The 15,857-nt window shown below is 34.0% G+C and overlaps 1 protein-coding gene and 1 non-coding gene across 2 annotated transcripts; both read right to left on the bottom strand.

The window, feature by feature from the left end:
• Positions 1 to 1,784: 1,784 nt before the first annotated feature.
• LOC112007512 (small nucleolar RNA snoR109) lies at positions 1,785 to 1,891 on the bottom strand. The gene has a single exon (XR_002882485.1). It is a non-coding gene; the product is annotated as a small nucleolar RNA snoR109 (small nucleolar RNA).
• Positions 1,892 to 5,210: 3,319 nt separating this feature from the next.
• Positions 5,211 to 10,733, bottom strand: LOC112007424 (phosphoribosylglycinamide formyltransferase, chloroplastic). The gene is made up of 5 exons (XM_024039768.2): positions 9,697 to 10,733; positions 8,358 to 8,469; positions 6,944 to 7,120; positions 6,632 to 6,758; positions 5,211 to 5,700 (listed from the first exon to the last, which is right to left on the bottom strand). The coding sequence occupies exons 1-5, from the start codon at positions 10,061 to 10,063 to the stop codon at positions 5,587 to 5,589; spliced, it is 897 nt and encodes a 298-aa protein (XP_023895536.1). The 5' UTR covers positions 10,064 to 10,733; the 3' UTR covers positions 5,211 to 5,586.
• Between the last annotated feature and the right edge of the window lie 5,124 nt (positions 10,734 to 15,857).

The raw sequence follows: 15,857 nt of genomic DNA, 5'->3' as shown, positions 1-15,857 counted from the left end.
GCCATGCATGTTAATAGATCTTCTTCTATACTCTTAGTAGCATTAGTGGGTGAATCAGTTTAATATGGGATTTTTTTTCTTTATTATAAGGATAAGCATAATTATTTTTGTTTTTCCCAACATTCAGCGGAGGTAAGCTACTAACTTGTTTGATATAAGTAGTTAACAATTGGAAATAAGGTCACTTGATGTCTATAAGCGAAGATTGGATGGATGCTTGCTCCTTGGGCATGCTTTCAAAAGTACTATTTAAAAGAAACCTATATCTAATGAAACTCTTCCTAGTGTCCATTTATGACAGTTTATTTAGCTTTTTACTAAATACTTTTTGACAAAAGTGTGCTAAAGTATATTTGTACCTTGAAAATTTTTGAAAAAGTGAGAAAATGTGAGGAAAAAAAAAATGAGATTTCAAAAAGTTGTACATAAAATTTAAAAGCTAAAAGCTGATGCCAAACTCAACCCTAGTTTATATATTCTTTATTTTCCTTAGGGTGTGTTTGTTTTGAGAGATTGTAGGAAGGATGAAAAATTTATGAGAGAAAAGTAGGAAGATAGCATTTTAAGTGGTTATTTGGTTGAGAGGGAGGGAAGGAAAATAAGTCGTCAGGCCCACCAAAAACTTTTCTCCCCAAAATGGGGAGAAAACTAAGAGAAATTATAAGATTCACATAGTGGACAAGTGATATAGTCCATCATTCCACTAAAAAACTGTCACTTGTTTAAAATTGTTAATTAGAAAAATTTTTTTAAACAGAAATTAATTTCTGACTCAGCAATTTTAAACAAGTGAAAATTTTTTAGTAGAATGGTGGACAAGTAACGTACTCCACCAGAAGACTCTATAATTTCTCAAAAACTAGAGGGGAGAAAAGCTCAATTTGAGCTGAATAAAATGCCCACATGCATGGTGCACATGGGCATTATTCACTTGTTCTTACCAAATTTTTTTTTTTTTTTTTGGTACTGCATTAACATTCTTGCCTTTCTTTTCTTTTTTTTTGTTTTCTTCTTCTTCGTCTGGGCGGGCGTGTTCTTGCCATTTGCTTCTTCTTTTTCTCCTTCTTCTTCTTTTTCTTTTATTTTACCCTTTTTTTTTTTTTTCTTTCTTGTACTTTTAGTCATGGCTTTAAAAACCGAACTGGCCTATCCAACTAAGAACCGGGTACCAATCCAATCCAATAAAAATGCCCAAAACGATCAAAAACCGGGAAAAACCGTAAACCAGAGGCAAATCTAATTTTACCTCCAGTTCAGTTTTTAAAACCATGCTTCTAGTAATGGTTTTTTTTTTTTTTTTTTTGCTCATCTACCTTTGGCTTATGCTTCTTCCCCTTTTTTTTTTTTTTAATTTGAAATGTCCATACACAATTTTTTTTTTAATAAAAAGTGTGCTACTTTTTTATTTTATCCAATATGAGACATAATTGTAAATTTATACTAATTTCATTTTCTATTTCTCATTTTTCTTCTCAATCAAACAAATAAGTTTTTCATTTTTCTACTTTTCCATCCTCTCAACCAAACACAAATGAAAGAAAACTAAAATTTCTTCTATACTCCCACTTTTTTATTCTCTCCTCATTTTCTACCATCTCACTTTTTTCACTGCTCCATCCAAATGAACCCTTAGCTTAGTCACATTTCCCATCCCTAAATCCCAAATCCCAAAGACAATAACATTGCTTCTACCACCTGCCTAAGGTTTTTTTTTTTTTTTTTTTTTTTTTTTTTTTAAGGTGACTCTCTAATGGTTGATCTTTGAGAAGGGTCTCAAAATGGCAGAATGTGAGAAGTTCGGTAAGCAGATTAGCTGATAGAGAGAAATCAAAGAGATTTCACAACAACCGGCCAGTTAACTTCTATAAGAACTTTGATTTAGCTACAGCCACTTTGGCCAATTTAAGAACAAGGGTATTGATCGAAGTTTCTCACCCTTCTCTTGGTACATGTAGCCACATCCAATAAATCAAATATCACACATGAAAATAAAATAAAAGATTGAATGGAGTCCAGAGTTAGATAAGTTAGAACAAAAGAGCTAATGAAAAATAAGAGAGAGCGGCTGTTATAACTGAGAGAGGAGAAATGATACATTGATGTCTACACATAAAACCCCTAGTTACTGGTTTTATATATGGGCACGAATGATCTCAGCCGTTCATCTTCATCTACTATGGTACTATTAAGATGTCGACATTTTTTTAGACTAAATTGCAAAATTTACCATTTTTGTTTCACTAAAATTCATTTTAGTCATTTAACTTTGTTTTCATTTATTTTAGTCCTCTAACTTTTAAGTTTATTCAATTAAAGTTTTTTCATCAACTTTTATTATATTTTGTGGTTAATTTTCAAATTTTTAAAATTTTCTTCAAATTTTTTAAAATTTCTTCAAATTTTTTAAATTAAAAGAAATTAAATTAACAATTAAAAAGTATTTTCCATTTTTTTATAAAAAAAAAACATTTAACTAAAGTTTATCAAAAGGCTTTAATTGGATAAATATGAAATTTAGAGGATTAAAATGAACGAAAATAAAGTTAGAGAACTGAAATAAGGGTGATTTTTTTTTTTTTTGGTTTACACAATAGAGAGTAATGTTAAGACTACAACTTATTCCACATCTTTAACATAGCAAACTATAAGTAGTTAACTATCACTTACATATAAGCTCGCTGTTTTTTCTTCACCAATCACACTCTACCATATCACAGTTATAGCAAGAAGTTGTGAAAAACTTTATGGTGAAGAGGTGGAATTCCTTCACATTAGAACATAATTATCAATTTTTTATTATTTTTGATAAACGAACATAATTATCACTTGAGGTACAAGACTAAAGACTACGACTATTGAGATATCTAAAACTCTTTTAATATATTTTTAAGATAAATGGGCAATAAGGTGTTGTGACTATATATATATATTGTTTACACAGGAAGATATGGAATGCCTTCTCATAATCTCATTAAAAATATCTTGAATTATGACTTGAGGTACAAAACTCATGGGATATCTAAAACTCTTTTTAATACTATGTTTATTTTTTTCTAGATAAATCGGCAATAAGGCGTTGTGACAAGTTTTTTTTTTTTTTTTTTTTTCTCCTCCTTGGTTAGATTTGAACTCTAGGTGCAATCAATTTACTTTACCATCTGTTAATTTTTTTTTTTTCCCAATTAGTTTAACAATTTGCCAAGGTGATAAGTTGCAATTGGTATACCATTATTTTTATATGAACTCATTAGTAAGGAAGTCAATCTCGTAATAGAAGATGTACCGGTTTAACCAGTGGAACAATATATTTCGATACCGGTCAATACTGGTATACCATTTCAAGTTTACTACTATTTTTTATATTTCTAAATATATTTATATATATAATAAAAATAATAAAAATAAAAGTTTACCATAAAACATTACCTCAATTCAGAACAAATTATTCATAATTTTAGACTTTAGCATCAACTAAAAAAAAAAAAACGCAATATAAAAAACAGAAAACTTAATGTTCATTGCATACAAAAATAAAATTAGGAAATGAAATTAGGGGGTTGGGTAGGTTAGGTTAGAATTAGGAAATGAAATTACCATTCCACCCTTACAAAAAATCAAAAATTACAAAACTAAAAAAAGTTTTAAAAAGAGGATTTTTTCTATTCTAGCCAGTATGTCCAATACTGGCTGAAACGCCCAAAATTGGCTGGTACAGCCAATATTTAAACCGATACGAAACATTGATATTTTGGTACTGGTGCACGTACCGATATGGTACATACCAACTAGTACAATACGGTATCCTTTTCCTCGCTCATTAGTGGCACCAACTTTTTATCATTAACCCTTACAACAAGTAAGGGAGGGGATTTAAATATTGGTTATTCTTGTAAAGAAGATTGGTCGGTCAATGCTACTAAATTACAAGGCTTTTACACTTGAATTATTTTAATTGTACACTAATTACAACATTTACCACTCCAATAATTATGAAAATAAATTGTAGTCAAGAGTTTTGTAACTTAATTGACACATTCTAAATAAGATCTTGTGTTCATAACATATTACTCTTCTTAGGCCATTGAACCCCAACTCATATCCTTAATTTAGGTTGGATGTCTCAATTAGCCCAAAATTCATTGGCAAGTGTGATTAATCATCATGTAATAAGATCAATTAACCATTAACAAATGATTATAATACTCCATTCCTCCATCATAATAATAATAATCTTTTTCCTCAAATTCATTGGCAATTGTGCATTGGTCAAGTTGACAATTTTGTTTTTTTTTTTTTTTTCAATCCAACCCAAACTTGTTAAGTTAATAAATTTTCAACTTATCCCAACTCATCACATCTTTAAAATTGAAACCAACCCTCGTGAGTTGAGTTAGGTTGGTGGGTTTTGCTTTCATGTATCATGTCTTATTAAAAAATTGGACTTTTATTAATTATTTAATTACTTTATTAAAAAAAAAAAAAAAAACTTATTACTTGAAATGACTTTTAAGTGGGTTTTGCTTACATGTTTCATATCTTATAAAAAGAATTAGAATTTTATTAATTATTTGATTGCTTAAAAAAATAAAAATAAAAAACCAACGTATTACAATTCCAATATATTGTAAATTCCTAAATTTATAAAATACCAAAATAAATCCAACTAATAATTAGAGTAAGGCTAATAAATTAAACTTATATATAATGAATTGGGTTGGGTTAGATGAGTTGAAAAATCTACCAATGGTTTCAAAAAAAGGTTTCAAAAAAAAAAAATCTACCAACAAAAACCCAACTCAACCCCAATTAAAATATAAATCCAATTCAACCCAACCCATCAACCCACACAAACCAACTCAAGAAGTTAGAGCTAATTGCCAAAAACAAATACAGATTTTTGTTTGAGACACCATCACCGGTATGGTTTTTACTATTAAAAAAAATTGCCTCTGGAACCAATTAAATGGAGAGTCAGTATATGAATGACAATAATACAAATATATCTTTCTTTTATTTTTTTTCACAGGTTCTCTATCTTTCTTTTTCTTTTCTTTTTTTTCCCAGGTTCTCTAAGCCATAAGGCTCTTGGCTTCCATTATACATCCAATTTAAAACCAAATTTACGGGGGAAACCATTCTGTTCATGACAATTTTTGGGGCATATTAGACTTTAGAGAAAAAATTTATGCAAGGAGTCCAAGGACATGAGATTGCGCACACCCCAATAATATCATAATCATCTTCAAAGAGGAGAAACAGGAAATCTTTAATGATTAAGTTTCAAATTCAAACTCAGATGCCTGTAATAAAAGCCGCCTGTTACACTCATACAAAAACAGCCTAACTGCATGACAAAAATCAAGTGCAAGACAATTCAGCCTTACACAATGGAACAGAAAATATGCTAGTTAAAACTGGCTTCTACACTCTTGTTCTCTCTTTTCTTTTTCCTTCATTTCCCCCCATAATTAGCTGGGTAGGAGTGCTGCCTAGTTTTGGGTGGGTAGAAGACTTGGGCAAAACTCAAAAGTGACATTTTGGGGACCTGAGCCATACCAAAAACAGAAATTGCTGATGTTGGTTCTGCTACCTGTACTCACTGGGGTTTTCCTTGCTCTGGATGAGAGGAACACCATCTTCCCTCCAAATTATCCGCTCTTCGCACAGTGCTGTTGTCACCTCAACATAAAGCCGATGCTCCTAAAAGAAAATATTTTCAACAAAAGGATGTCACAAAGAAAATATTTTCAGCAAAAGGATGTCACAAGGATTTTTGTTTTCCTCTTTCATTTTTGATAAGTAACTGCTAGAACAAGAATTCGATAGTTTAATCATTCAACGGCTGTATTTCTCCACCTTTCAAAGAAAGAGGCCTAGCAGTTAAGGTTCTGTGGGTTTAGAGGTTATTGTATCATCTGGTACCAAAATAGACAAATTTAGAGGTTATTCAGTAAGTATATTCCTACTGGACCTTTGTGGTCCTGTTGCCCTACATTAACGTTGTTAACATATCACTAAATGTATGGCATCGTGATTCATGTGTAAATGTAGTGGGGAACATATGATTAAATGTAAGAGTTATTTTTGAGCTGGTCAGAGAAATATGGGAGGAGGGTTAGTGGCTCCTTTATGTCTTATGTGGTGCATTTGGCAAGAACGAAATGCAAGATGTTTTGAAGGCCAATAACTCAGCATGGTGAAGCTGAAAGTTTTTTTTTTTTTTTTTGATAGGTAAGTGAAGCTGAAGTTTTTGTACTGAAGACCCTATATAAATGGACGACTTATTCCATAAATGGGCGAATTATTGCTTGTCTTTCTTGATCAAGAGATTCCTCGAGTTTATGGATTCCCTATGTACTAGATAATTATTTTTGTTTTTTTTTTTTTGGCTTGTTTTCTTTTTTTTAGCTCCCTTTTCAGGTATACCTCCTGTTTACTTGATTTGAGTTTAATAAAAATAATAATAATAAGTTGTTAACATATGACTCCCACAGTTCCCTTCTCAACTTTATTGCAAAGAATACCTATCTAGTGGTTCAACCATTCAAAAGAACGAAACAGACCCCCGCCCCCCCAAGAAAAAAAGAAAAAACCAGTGAAGAGAGAAAAGAGAGATATAAAATATCATTACCTCCTGAAGAACTCTTGCTGCCAGCTCCTCTGCAGTATCCTTAGCAAGCACAGGGACAACACTTTGAGCGAGGATTCGCCCTGTGTCATAGTGCTCATCCACAAAATGAATAGTAGGACCTGAGTATCTAAGCAAGCACAAAGAAACAAAACATAAAATTAGGATTCGCTTCACATATACTATGGTAAAATATAAAAAAATAAACAAATAAGTCAAAAATAAGAAATTGGGGCTTAAAATGGGCTGAATTACTGTGGTTAATCAGGAAACAGTATTGGTTCAGATACAAAGACATCAAATGCTGCAAGATACCTTGCTCCAGAAGCAATGACTGCCTTATGGACCTTCATACCATAATAGCCTTTGCCTCCAAAAGCTGGAAGGAGTGATGGATGGATGTTTAGTATGGATCTTGGATAAGCTCGGATCAACTCTACCGGTATAAGCTTTAGATATCCCGCTAGAAGTACAAAGTCAACCTCAAATTTCCTGATTGGGATAAGATATGAAATGTTAATAAATATTTGTACTATTCGAAATCATCAATGTTTTCTTTTGTTTCCTTTTCTTTTTTTTTTTGGAAAAGATATTGTCACCTTTCAAAAAATTATGAATTAATAAAGTAACTGCAGAAAGAGCTTTTCAGAGATACTGCATATCATTCAAAAGTTCTTCCCAGGTTAAGAACACTGAAACTCTACATTACTGCTCAATTGATATATTTCCATGGCCTCTGAAATGCAAACAAATGACTTAACAAAAGCAGGCATCATCCAGATACAGGTACTGAAGAATAGGTAATTTACAGCCAACTTGTACAGATTGTTTTTACAAGATTTCATAACTTTTTTCTTTTCATTATTTTTGTACTTCCAAAACACCAGTCAAGAATCAAACAAATGCATTCTAAATTATTTGTGCAACACCAAATATCAACTAGAATCTGCATATAATGTGAGTGGATCAGATTAAGTACTTTGGAGTGATTACATTATTCTAATACCAGGCAGAATTTACAAATCTTCTAGGATGAGTCTACATGAGATCTGCTTGCCCCAAGAAAGCATAATTTCATTTAGACTGTTAGTGTGAATTATTAAAGAGCTTGAGACAATAGACATCAAACAAACTAAAGATAATAAAAAAAAACTAACTTAGACATCTAATGGAGAAGCCAACTGTAACAAACAAAAAATTTAAGCTGGCAGAAAATGAGAAAACCAGTAGTGTGTAAGCATGCACAACCAACTGCGCCTACAGTACGCAATTTAGACAGAGAAGATCAAGGTACATGGCAACAACACAGAAAATGATGCCCAGATGAACAACTAGGAATTGAGAGCTCAACATACTTAGGGTGCATCTCAATTTTCAATGATTGGCAACAAGGGATGTCATCATTAGTGATTGGTCCAACGTACTTCCTTCACACAATGAAAATCAGATGAGGTGGTATTTTCCTCTATTGAATAGTTTTTCCACTAATACTAATATTTTGTGATTTCCAAATAATGCCAGAGGTGTTATGACAACAATTAAACCAAGTTGGATGTATGCATCAGAAACTCCTTGCTAAGCAAAATTTAAAAACATTCTTACTAGTGGATCTACTAAAAAATGGTTCAGCATTCAAAAATTCCAAGATAAAAAATAATAATAATAAAAGGAGAGAATTGCAGATAAATGTGCCTTTTTTTTTTTTTTGTGTGTGGAAGAAAAGCCTAACCTAAGCTCAGCTACAAGGTCATTTGGAGCTAATCCATCAGGTTCATCTTTTGTTTTGGGGAACAAAACAACTGGGATGCCATTGTCTATTGCATAAACTGAACCTCCACAGCCTGCCACTCAGGAAAAGAACACATATCAATGGATATGAAAAAGACACAAGCAAATGTTTATGCATGATAGTTTTCCAGTGCCTGAGCTATTTTCTGTTCTCATCAAACATAACAAGCACGAAAAATTAGCAGGCAACGCACATCTTCCCTTTACAAGCATAAGTTATAATGGTCCAAAATCCCTAGCCAGTGGCAATCAATTTGATGGAAGTACATCTAAAAGAACTTGCCCAAGTACCTATAGAGGCAATTAAACATCAACCATTCATAGCAAATCTCAGATTTCAATGTCAGAGATGCTTGCTTTCAAAAAGAAAAATAAAATCAAACAGAATTCATTCCTTGAGGAGCCAACAGATCCATGTACAAGATAGAAAACTTTCTGAAAAAGCCACAAGCAACTGTTGCATTATAGTTCCCCAGTGCCTAAGCTACTTTCTGCTCTCATCAAACATAACAAGCACCATAAATTACCAGGCAATGCACATCTTCCCTCTAAAAGCATAAGTTTTAATGGTATAAAATCCATAACCAGTGCCAATCAAGTTGATGGAAGCACATTTAAAAGAACTTGCCCAAGTACCTATTGAGGGAATTATACAAAAACCATGGGTAGGAAGTCTCAAATTTCAATGACATAGCTGCTTGCTTTCCAAAAGAAAAATCAAAACAGAATTCACTCCTTGAGTAGCCGATAGATCCATGTTAAATGATAGAAAACTTTCTCATTGGGTTTACAAGTATGTAGGACAATCTAATCCGCAAGGCTCAGTTGCACCTGTGACATTTGATAATATCTGACAATGATACCTCATTGAAAATTATAAAAAGGTAGCACAAGAAATCATCTGCTAACCAAAGGCCTACCCCACGTCTACCATAATCAAAAAGGGGCTAAAACAAAACTAACAAACAGACCGTGTTAAAGAGAGAGTGAGAAAACCAAAGAATCTCAATAGCATACAAATATAATATATATACATATATATGTGTGTGTGTGTGTGTGTGTGTGTGTGTGTGTGTGTGTGTGATACTATAAGATTTCATTCTGATACTTTAGGATTTCAATTGAATGCATAAATCACAGAGATGAAGATAAGTGGTCAACTAATCATGAACAAGTTACTATTAACTCCTAAAACAAAACATGATTTACCAAGTACATTGCAGACACAACAGTTAAATAAAATAAATAAATAAATAGGTACATAAAGATAGAGAGGAAACCTCGTTTACTTGTGACCAAAACAACGATATCTCCATGAACTGATCCTCCTAAAGAAGCTTTATGAATGGACCTAAAGTTCGACCCTCCACCTGAGACGAAAACCGCAAGCTTTTTCCTTCTGACCCCATATTCCAAATCGTTCCCATGAGAAGTACCATCATTTACTTCTTCTACACCATTCTGCTTATTACACCACACCCTTTGTGGAGCTGAATGTTGGATTTTAAAGGATACCCATTTGCGGGATTGTGAAAAGTATGCTGAAGAAGGAGGAGTTGGTGCCTGAAAGATTGATTTTTTGGTGTTTGGAATTGATGGGGTTGTTGGGTTTGAGCAAAACCCAGAAACCAAGCTTTGAGCTTTCATTGAAAATACAAGAGAATCAGAGCTTAAAGTGGATTTAACCAACTGAAAATAAAGAAATATGAGAAACAGAATTGCATGTAAATTGAATTGAAGAGACTCAAAAAGGCAAACTTTGGAACAAAAGCGGTAAAGACAGTGAGATGCCAAGAAAAGTTGTGGTTTTTATTGGACTGGGCTCGCGTTTGCTTGTGATAGAAACAGTGTCCTAAGCATCTCCAATAACCTCTCTTTTTTTTTTTTTCTTTTTTTTTCTTTCTTTTTTGATAAGTAAAGAAAAAAGTTTTAAAAAACACCGTTGCCGGGGACCAACTCCTCCTTCTTCAGCATCTGACCCATCTGGGCTACAAACTCAAAAACCTCTCTTTAAAATAACTCAAGCATAATCAAAATACAAACTCAAAAACACAATCTTAAAAACTAATCAAATCATAACAACAAAAGGGAAAAAAAAAAAAAAATAGACAAAAGCCATCTGACCCATCTGGGCTACGTTGGGGAGAAAGACGAGCGGCGGTGGAGGGAGCGGAAGGTGCAGCTTGACACTGTGAACGCCGATTCTCCGCCGGCAACGGTGGAGCAAGATCTCTCGCTTGTTCTTTCTCTCTTTGCCTTTGGCATTTGCCGTTCTCTCCCTCTCCTTAATTAGCCGAGTGTTTTGAGTTTAAATGTAGTTGTGGGTTTAAATTTTTATTTTAATTTATTTTAAAGGTAATGGGTAATGATTATTTTTGTTTAATTTGCCAAGTGTTTTGAGTTTAATTGTTCTGCAATGGGTTTATTTATTTATTTATTTTTTTTAAGTAACGTGTATGTAATGACCATTTTTGTTGATAAATTAATGAATAAATTATCTAAGAAAAAGTGATAGAGATATAATATTTAAATGAGGTAGAGGGAGATTAAAAATTATAATAAATATTCATTCAAAAATAATAATAAAGAAATAATATTTAAATGGAATAGAAAAAAATAGAGGTTCTGTTGGAAAATATATTTGTGAACAAAAATTTAGAGAAATTTTTCCTTTTTAATTTAAAATTATTTAATTAAAAGATATGGGTATTTTAGAGAGTTTAAGAATTTGTTTGAGAATATTTTAGTATATAGGTAAAATGATGAAATTCAAAAAGAAGAACCAAGTTATTAGTAGTATAGGCTGGTTTGGTTTAATGTAAATCGAATTCCGAGTGTAAAATGAATGCAAGAGAAAGTGCATTCTTGTAAGAAAAATGAAATCCGGGTGTTTGGTTCTATAATGAAAAATAGTCTAGAAAACGATTTCCGGTGTTTGGTAACATTATGAAAATGCTATTTTTTTACAAATTTTTCACATTTTCTCAACCATTTTCTCAGCTCCCAAACAAATTTTATAACAAAAAAAAAATTTAAATATACACTAAACACAACTAAAAATCAAAATAAAAACATCTTTTATTCACAAACTTGGTGAGAGGAGGAAGAAAAAGTGAGAGATTAAGGGAAAGAGAGGATCGGAGTGGATGGAGGTGGTGGCGACCAGTGGGGGTTTGAGAAATGGGTTTGCGGAATGGGTTCGTCGGAGTGGTGAGTTTGACGAATGAGTTCGTCAGAGTGGGTTTGAGGAATGGGTTTTCTGGGTTTCAAGTATGGGTGTGGTGGGATGCAACCAAATCGGGTTGAGTTTGAACAAGAAAAAATGGAGGGGACTTCAGACGACGCCTTGTGGTTTGGGCATTGCTCAACGAACGAGCTCGTTCTTGGGTGGGTCGAGGATGAGATCGGTTTTGGGTGGATTGGTCTTGGATGGTGACGATCTAGATGGCGACGTCGATGAGCTTCCAGCGGCGACTATAGGTGCGATCTCGCCGGTGCTGGGTGCTACGAGACAGATGCTTCTGGTGCGATCTCCTTGTTATTTATCTCTCTCTCTTCTATTTTCTTGGAGTATAATTCATTTGAAGGTAAAATAAAATCTGAAATGGTTTTACACACTTCAAGCCTTATTTTACAATCAACGCAGAAAATCAATTCTGTTTAACCCAATTTTCTGTACCTACCTGGTGTAAAAGCATTTCTGAAAATGGTTTGAAGCCAAAACAAATGCAGCCAAAAATATAAATATAGATAAAGAAATCAGCTTTTTTTTTTTTTTTTTTTTGGGTTGTGTAAATAGAATTGGTGAAACTTGATCCAAACCCCACAAGGCCACAAGATGGGTGATTTGGCAACAGGCCCAAAATATCATTTGCAGCAGCTTTTTTTCTTTTCTTTTCTTTTCTTTTCTTTTTTTTTTTTTTTTTTTTTTTGAATTAGCAATTGGCTACATTGATAATCACATGATTTTATTATTTTTGTAAAATCATAATACTGCATCAATTACAGGATCCATTATGCATGCAAATATAAAATATTTAAAATAGTCCTTACAAAACACGTGAGCTATGCTTATCATTGCACATTCTTTATTATGCACTAGGATATGAAGATATAATAAAAGCAACAACCTCGTTTATATATGCATAGTACTTTTGACAAATTATCACAAAGTTTAAGCAATTCATTTGGTATAATCTCATCTTTTAATGAAAGATAGCTACTTTAAGTTTTTGGGCTCTCTATTAATGCATCTACATTAAGCTTCAAAGAGCCCTCTGGAGTTTTAACTATATCAAGTGTTTTAACTTATTTGCTTGTATATATATCTTTTTAAAAACTCTCATTTCTTCTGGTTACAATACTCCGACCAACTGCTAGTAAAAATACTTTTAGCAAAAAATTACATCTAAATATACTTCAAATCAAATGATACCTTCATATCAAAGATCTATTTAGTATGTGATTTAGGCGAGTGAACTTTTTTTAATGCATCAAATCAAGAATCACATTCAGAAAAATATAGAGAGTGGAGTGCTATTGGTGTTTTGGCCATTAACCAAAGAGCAATTTTTGTGAAATGGATGCCATAAACTTGTAGTTCAATTGGTACTAGGATTTTTCAAAAGGAAGCTTTCAAAGAGGGAAATCAGTGATTTGTTGGTGAAAGAGGAAAAAAATGTGGAAACAAAGATCTAGGGCATTGTGGTTACATGATGGTGACAAGAACACACACTACTTCCATAGCCAGGCAACTTACAGATATCGACGTAATAAAATTTGTGAGCTTAAGAATTCAATGGGGCAGATGTGTAGAGATGAGGGAGGGATTGCACAAATCTTAATCAGCTACTATCAAGACTTATTCACTTCGGCCTTTCCATGCAATTTGGACCAAGCCGTGGCAGATATCCCATGTACAGTCACAACTGAAATTAACAACATGCTACAGGAGGTGTATACTTGAGATGAGGTGGATAGGGCTGTGTTTCAGATGGAAGCTTTAAAGGCACCTAGCCTTGATAGAATGCCTCCATTTTTTTTCCAACAATATTGGAAAATTATTGGTGATGAAGTGTTGGCAGCGGTTCTAAACTGCTTGAATTCAGGTTCTTTCCCTCAATCTTTAAATAATACTTTCATCACACTTATTCCTAAGGTAAAAAGCCCCACTCTTGTATCTGAATTTCTCCCTATTTCCCTTTGTAATATCCTCTATAAAATAGTGTCTAAAGTTGTGGCAAACAGGTTGAAAAGAATTTTACATAACCTCATTTTGGAGTCTCAGAGTGCTTTTCAGTCGGATAAAGCCATTTCTGACAACATATTGCTTGCCTTTGAAACCCTACAGCATATGAAGAAAAAAAAAAGAAAAAAAGAAGGTGTTCCTAGTTTTGAAGCTTGACATGAGTAAGGCGTATGATCGAGTTGAATGGGGGTTTCTAAAAAAAGTCATGGAGAAGATGGGCTTTGGTGAAAAATGGGTGAAGTTGATCATGGAGTGTATTAGTATGGTGTCTTACTCTATCTTGGTGAACGGAGAACCAAAGGGTGATATTAAACCTTCTAGAGGAATAAGACAAGGTGATCCTCTCTCACCTTATTTGTTCCTATTGTGCTCTGAAGGTCTAAACAGGTTGCTTTAGGCTACAGCTAGGAAGCATGAGATAAGGGGTTTTTCCTTGTGTAGGAATAGACCACGAATCAGTCATTTGTTCTTTGTGGATGATACTTTGCTCTTTAGTAGAGCAGTAATGGGAGATTTGGTTAAAATACAAGATATTTTGACTCTGTATGAACAAGCCTCTGACCAGCAAATAAATAGAGGGAAGACAACAATCTTTTTAGCAAGGCTGTCACTGAGGAAAGAAAAGAAGAGATCTCAAATTTTTTGGGGGTGGAGAAAGTTAAGGAGTATGAAAAATATTTGGGCTTACCGGTGATGGTGGGAAAAAATAGGAGAGCAAGCCTAAACTATATAAAAGAACGAGTATGGAATAAATTGCAAGGGTGGCAAGAGCAACTTTTATCCCAAGGAGGTAAGGTGGTACTCCTTAAAGCCGTGGTTTAAGCCATTCCAACTTTTGCCATGTCTTGTTTCAAGCTTCCAGTGGGCCTTTGTCAAGATATTGAGATGTTGATAAGGAAATTTTGGTGGGGACAAAGAGGGGAGCAAAGGAAAATTCATTAGAAAAATTGGGAGGTATTGTGCCAACCAAAAGACCAAGGCTGTTTGGGTTTCAAAGATTTGATAAAGTTTAATAAGGTGATGCTTGCTAAACAGGTCTGGAAGTTGCTGCATGATCAATCTTCTCTATTTTTCCGAGTATTCAAAGCCAAATATTTCCCCCATGGGACGATGTTTGAAGCAAAGAAATCATCTGGGTTGTATGCGTGGAAGAGCATTTTAAAAGCTAGATCAGTCATAGAAGCTGGCTCCATGTGGAGAGTGGGGGATGGCTCAACCATTCGGGTTTATTGGGATAACTGGTTACCTGGAATTTTCCCCTCAAAGATCAACTCACCTCAGAAAATTGCTCCAGCAAATGTGCGAGTAGCTTCCTTGATGGACCAAGATACTAAATAGTGGGATTGTGCGAAGATTGATCATCTCTTCCTTCCGTTTGAAGCAAAATAAAATCCATTCCTATAAGTATCACTAATCAGGCTGACTACATTGTCTAGCCAAGATGCAGGGATGGAGTTTATTTGGTAAAAACTGGATATCAATTACTTTGTGAGCTGGACACTTAAAACAGAGCATCAAGGTCAGATATGACAAGCAAGTGAGTTTTTTGGAGACACCTTTGGAAGTTGAGGGTACTGAGCAAGACAAATTTTTCTATGGCATGCATGTTCCGAAGCTCTGCCCACAAGATGCAATTTACTTTGGAGGAAAGTGCTAGAAGATCCGACATGCCCACACTACGGTTCTAGAAATGAAAGCACACTGCACGCATTATGAGAGTGCAATCAGCTACGCTTTGTATGGGAAACGGTTTTTGGATGGGTATTAAAAGACCACCCAGGTATAATGCAGTTCACATACTTGGTTGCTTTAGTTGGTAAGCATGTAAATCAACTAGAGTTGTTTGCTATGATAGCTTGGTTCATTTGGTGTTGTAGGAACAAAATGAGGTGTAACGAACCAAGTACTCCATTGAGTAAAATCCTAGAGAGTGCCGTTTCACTACTGAGGGATTTCCCAAGCCATTCTCAGTCTAATGTGAACGTTTCAAGGTAGTGAAGCATCAAATGGAAACCACCACAAGGAGCATTGGTGAAGACAAACTTTGACAGTGCAATGTTTGCTAAATCGAACCAGGCAGGGATTGGGGTGGTTGTCTAAAATAATAGGGGGCAGGACATGGTGGCTTTAGCAGAAAAAATACCCAAACCAATGTTCGTAGAGATTCTGGAAGTTCTGGCAGCAGGCAGAGCA

This window comes from Quercus suber, unplaced genomic scaffold (assembly GCF_002906115.3).
Source record: "Quercus suber isolate HL8 unplaced genomic scaffold, Cork oak 2.0 scaffold_281, whole genome shotgun sequence".
Taxonomy (NCBI): domain Eukaryota; kingdom Viridiplantae; phylum Streptophyta; class Magnoliopsida; order Fagales; family Fagaceae; genus Quercus; species Quercus suber.
Note: the sequence above shows the minus strand (reverse complement) of the source record. Positions and strands in the feature narration are given on the sequence as shown.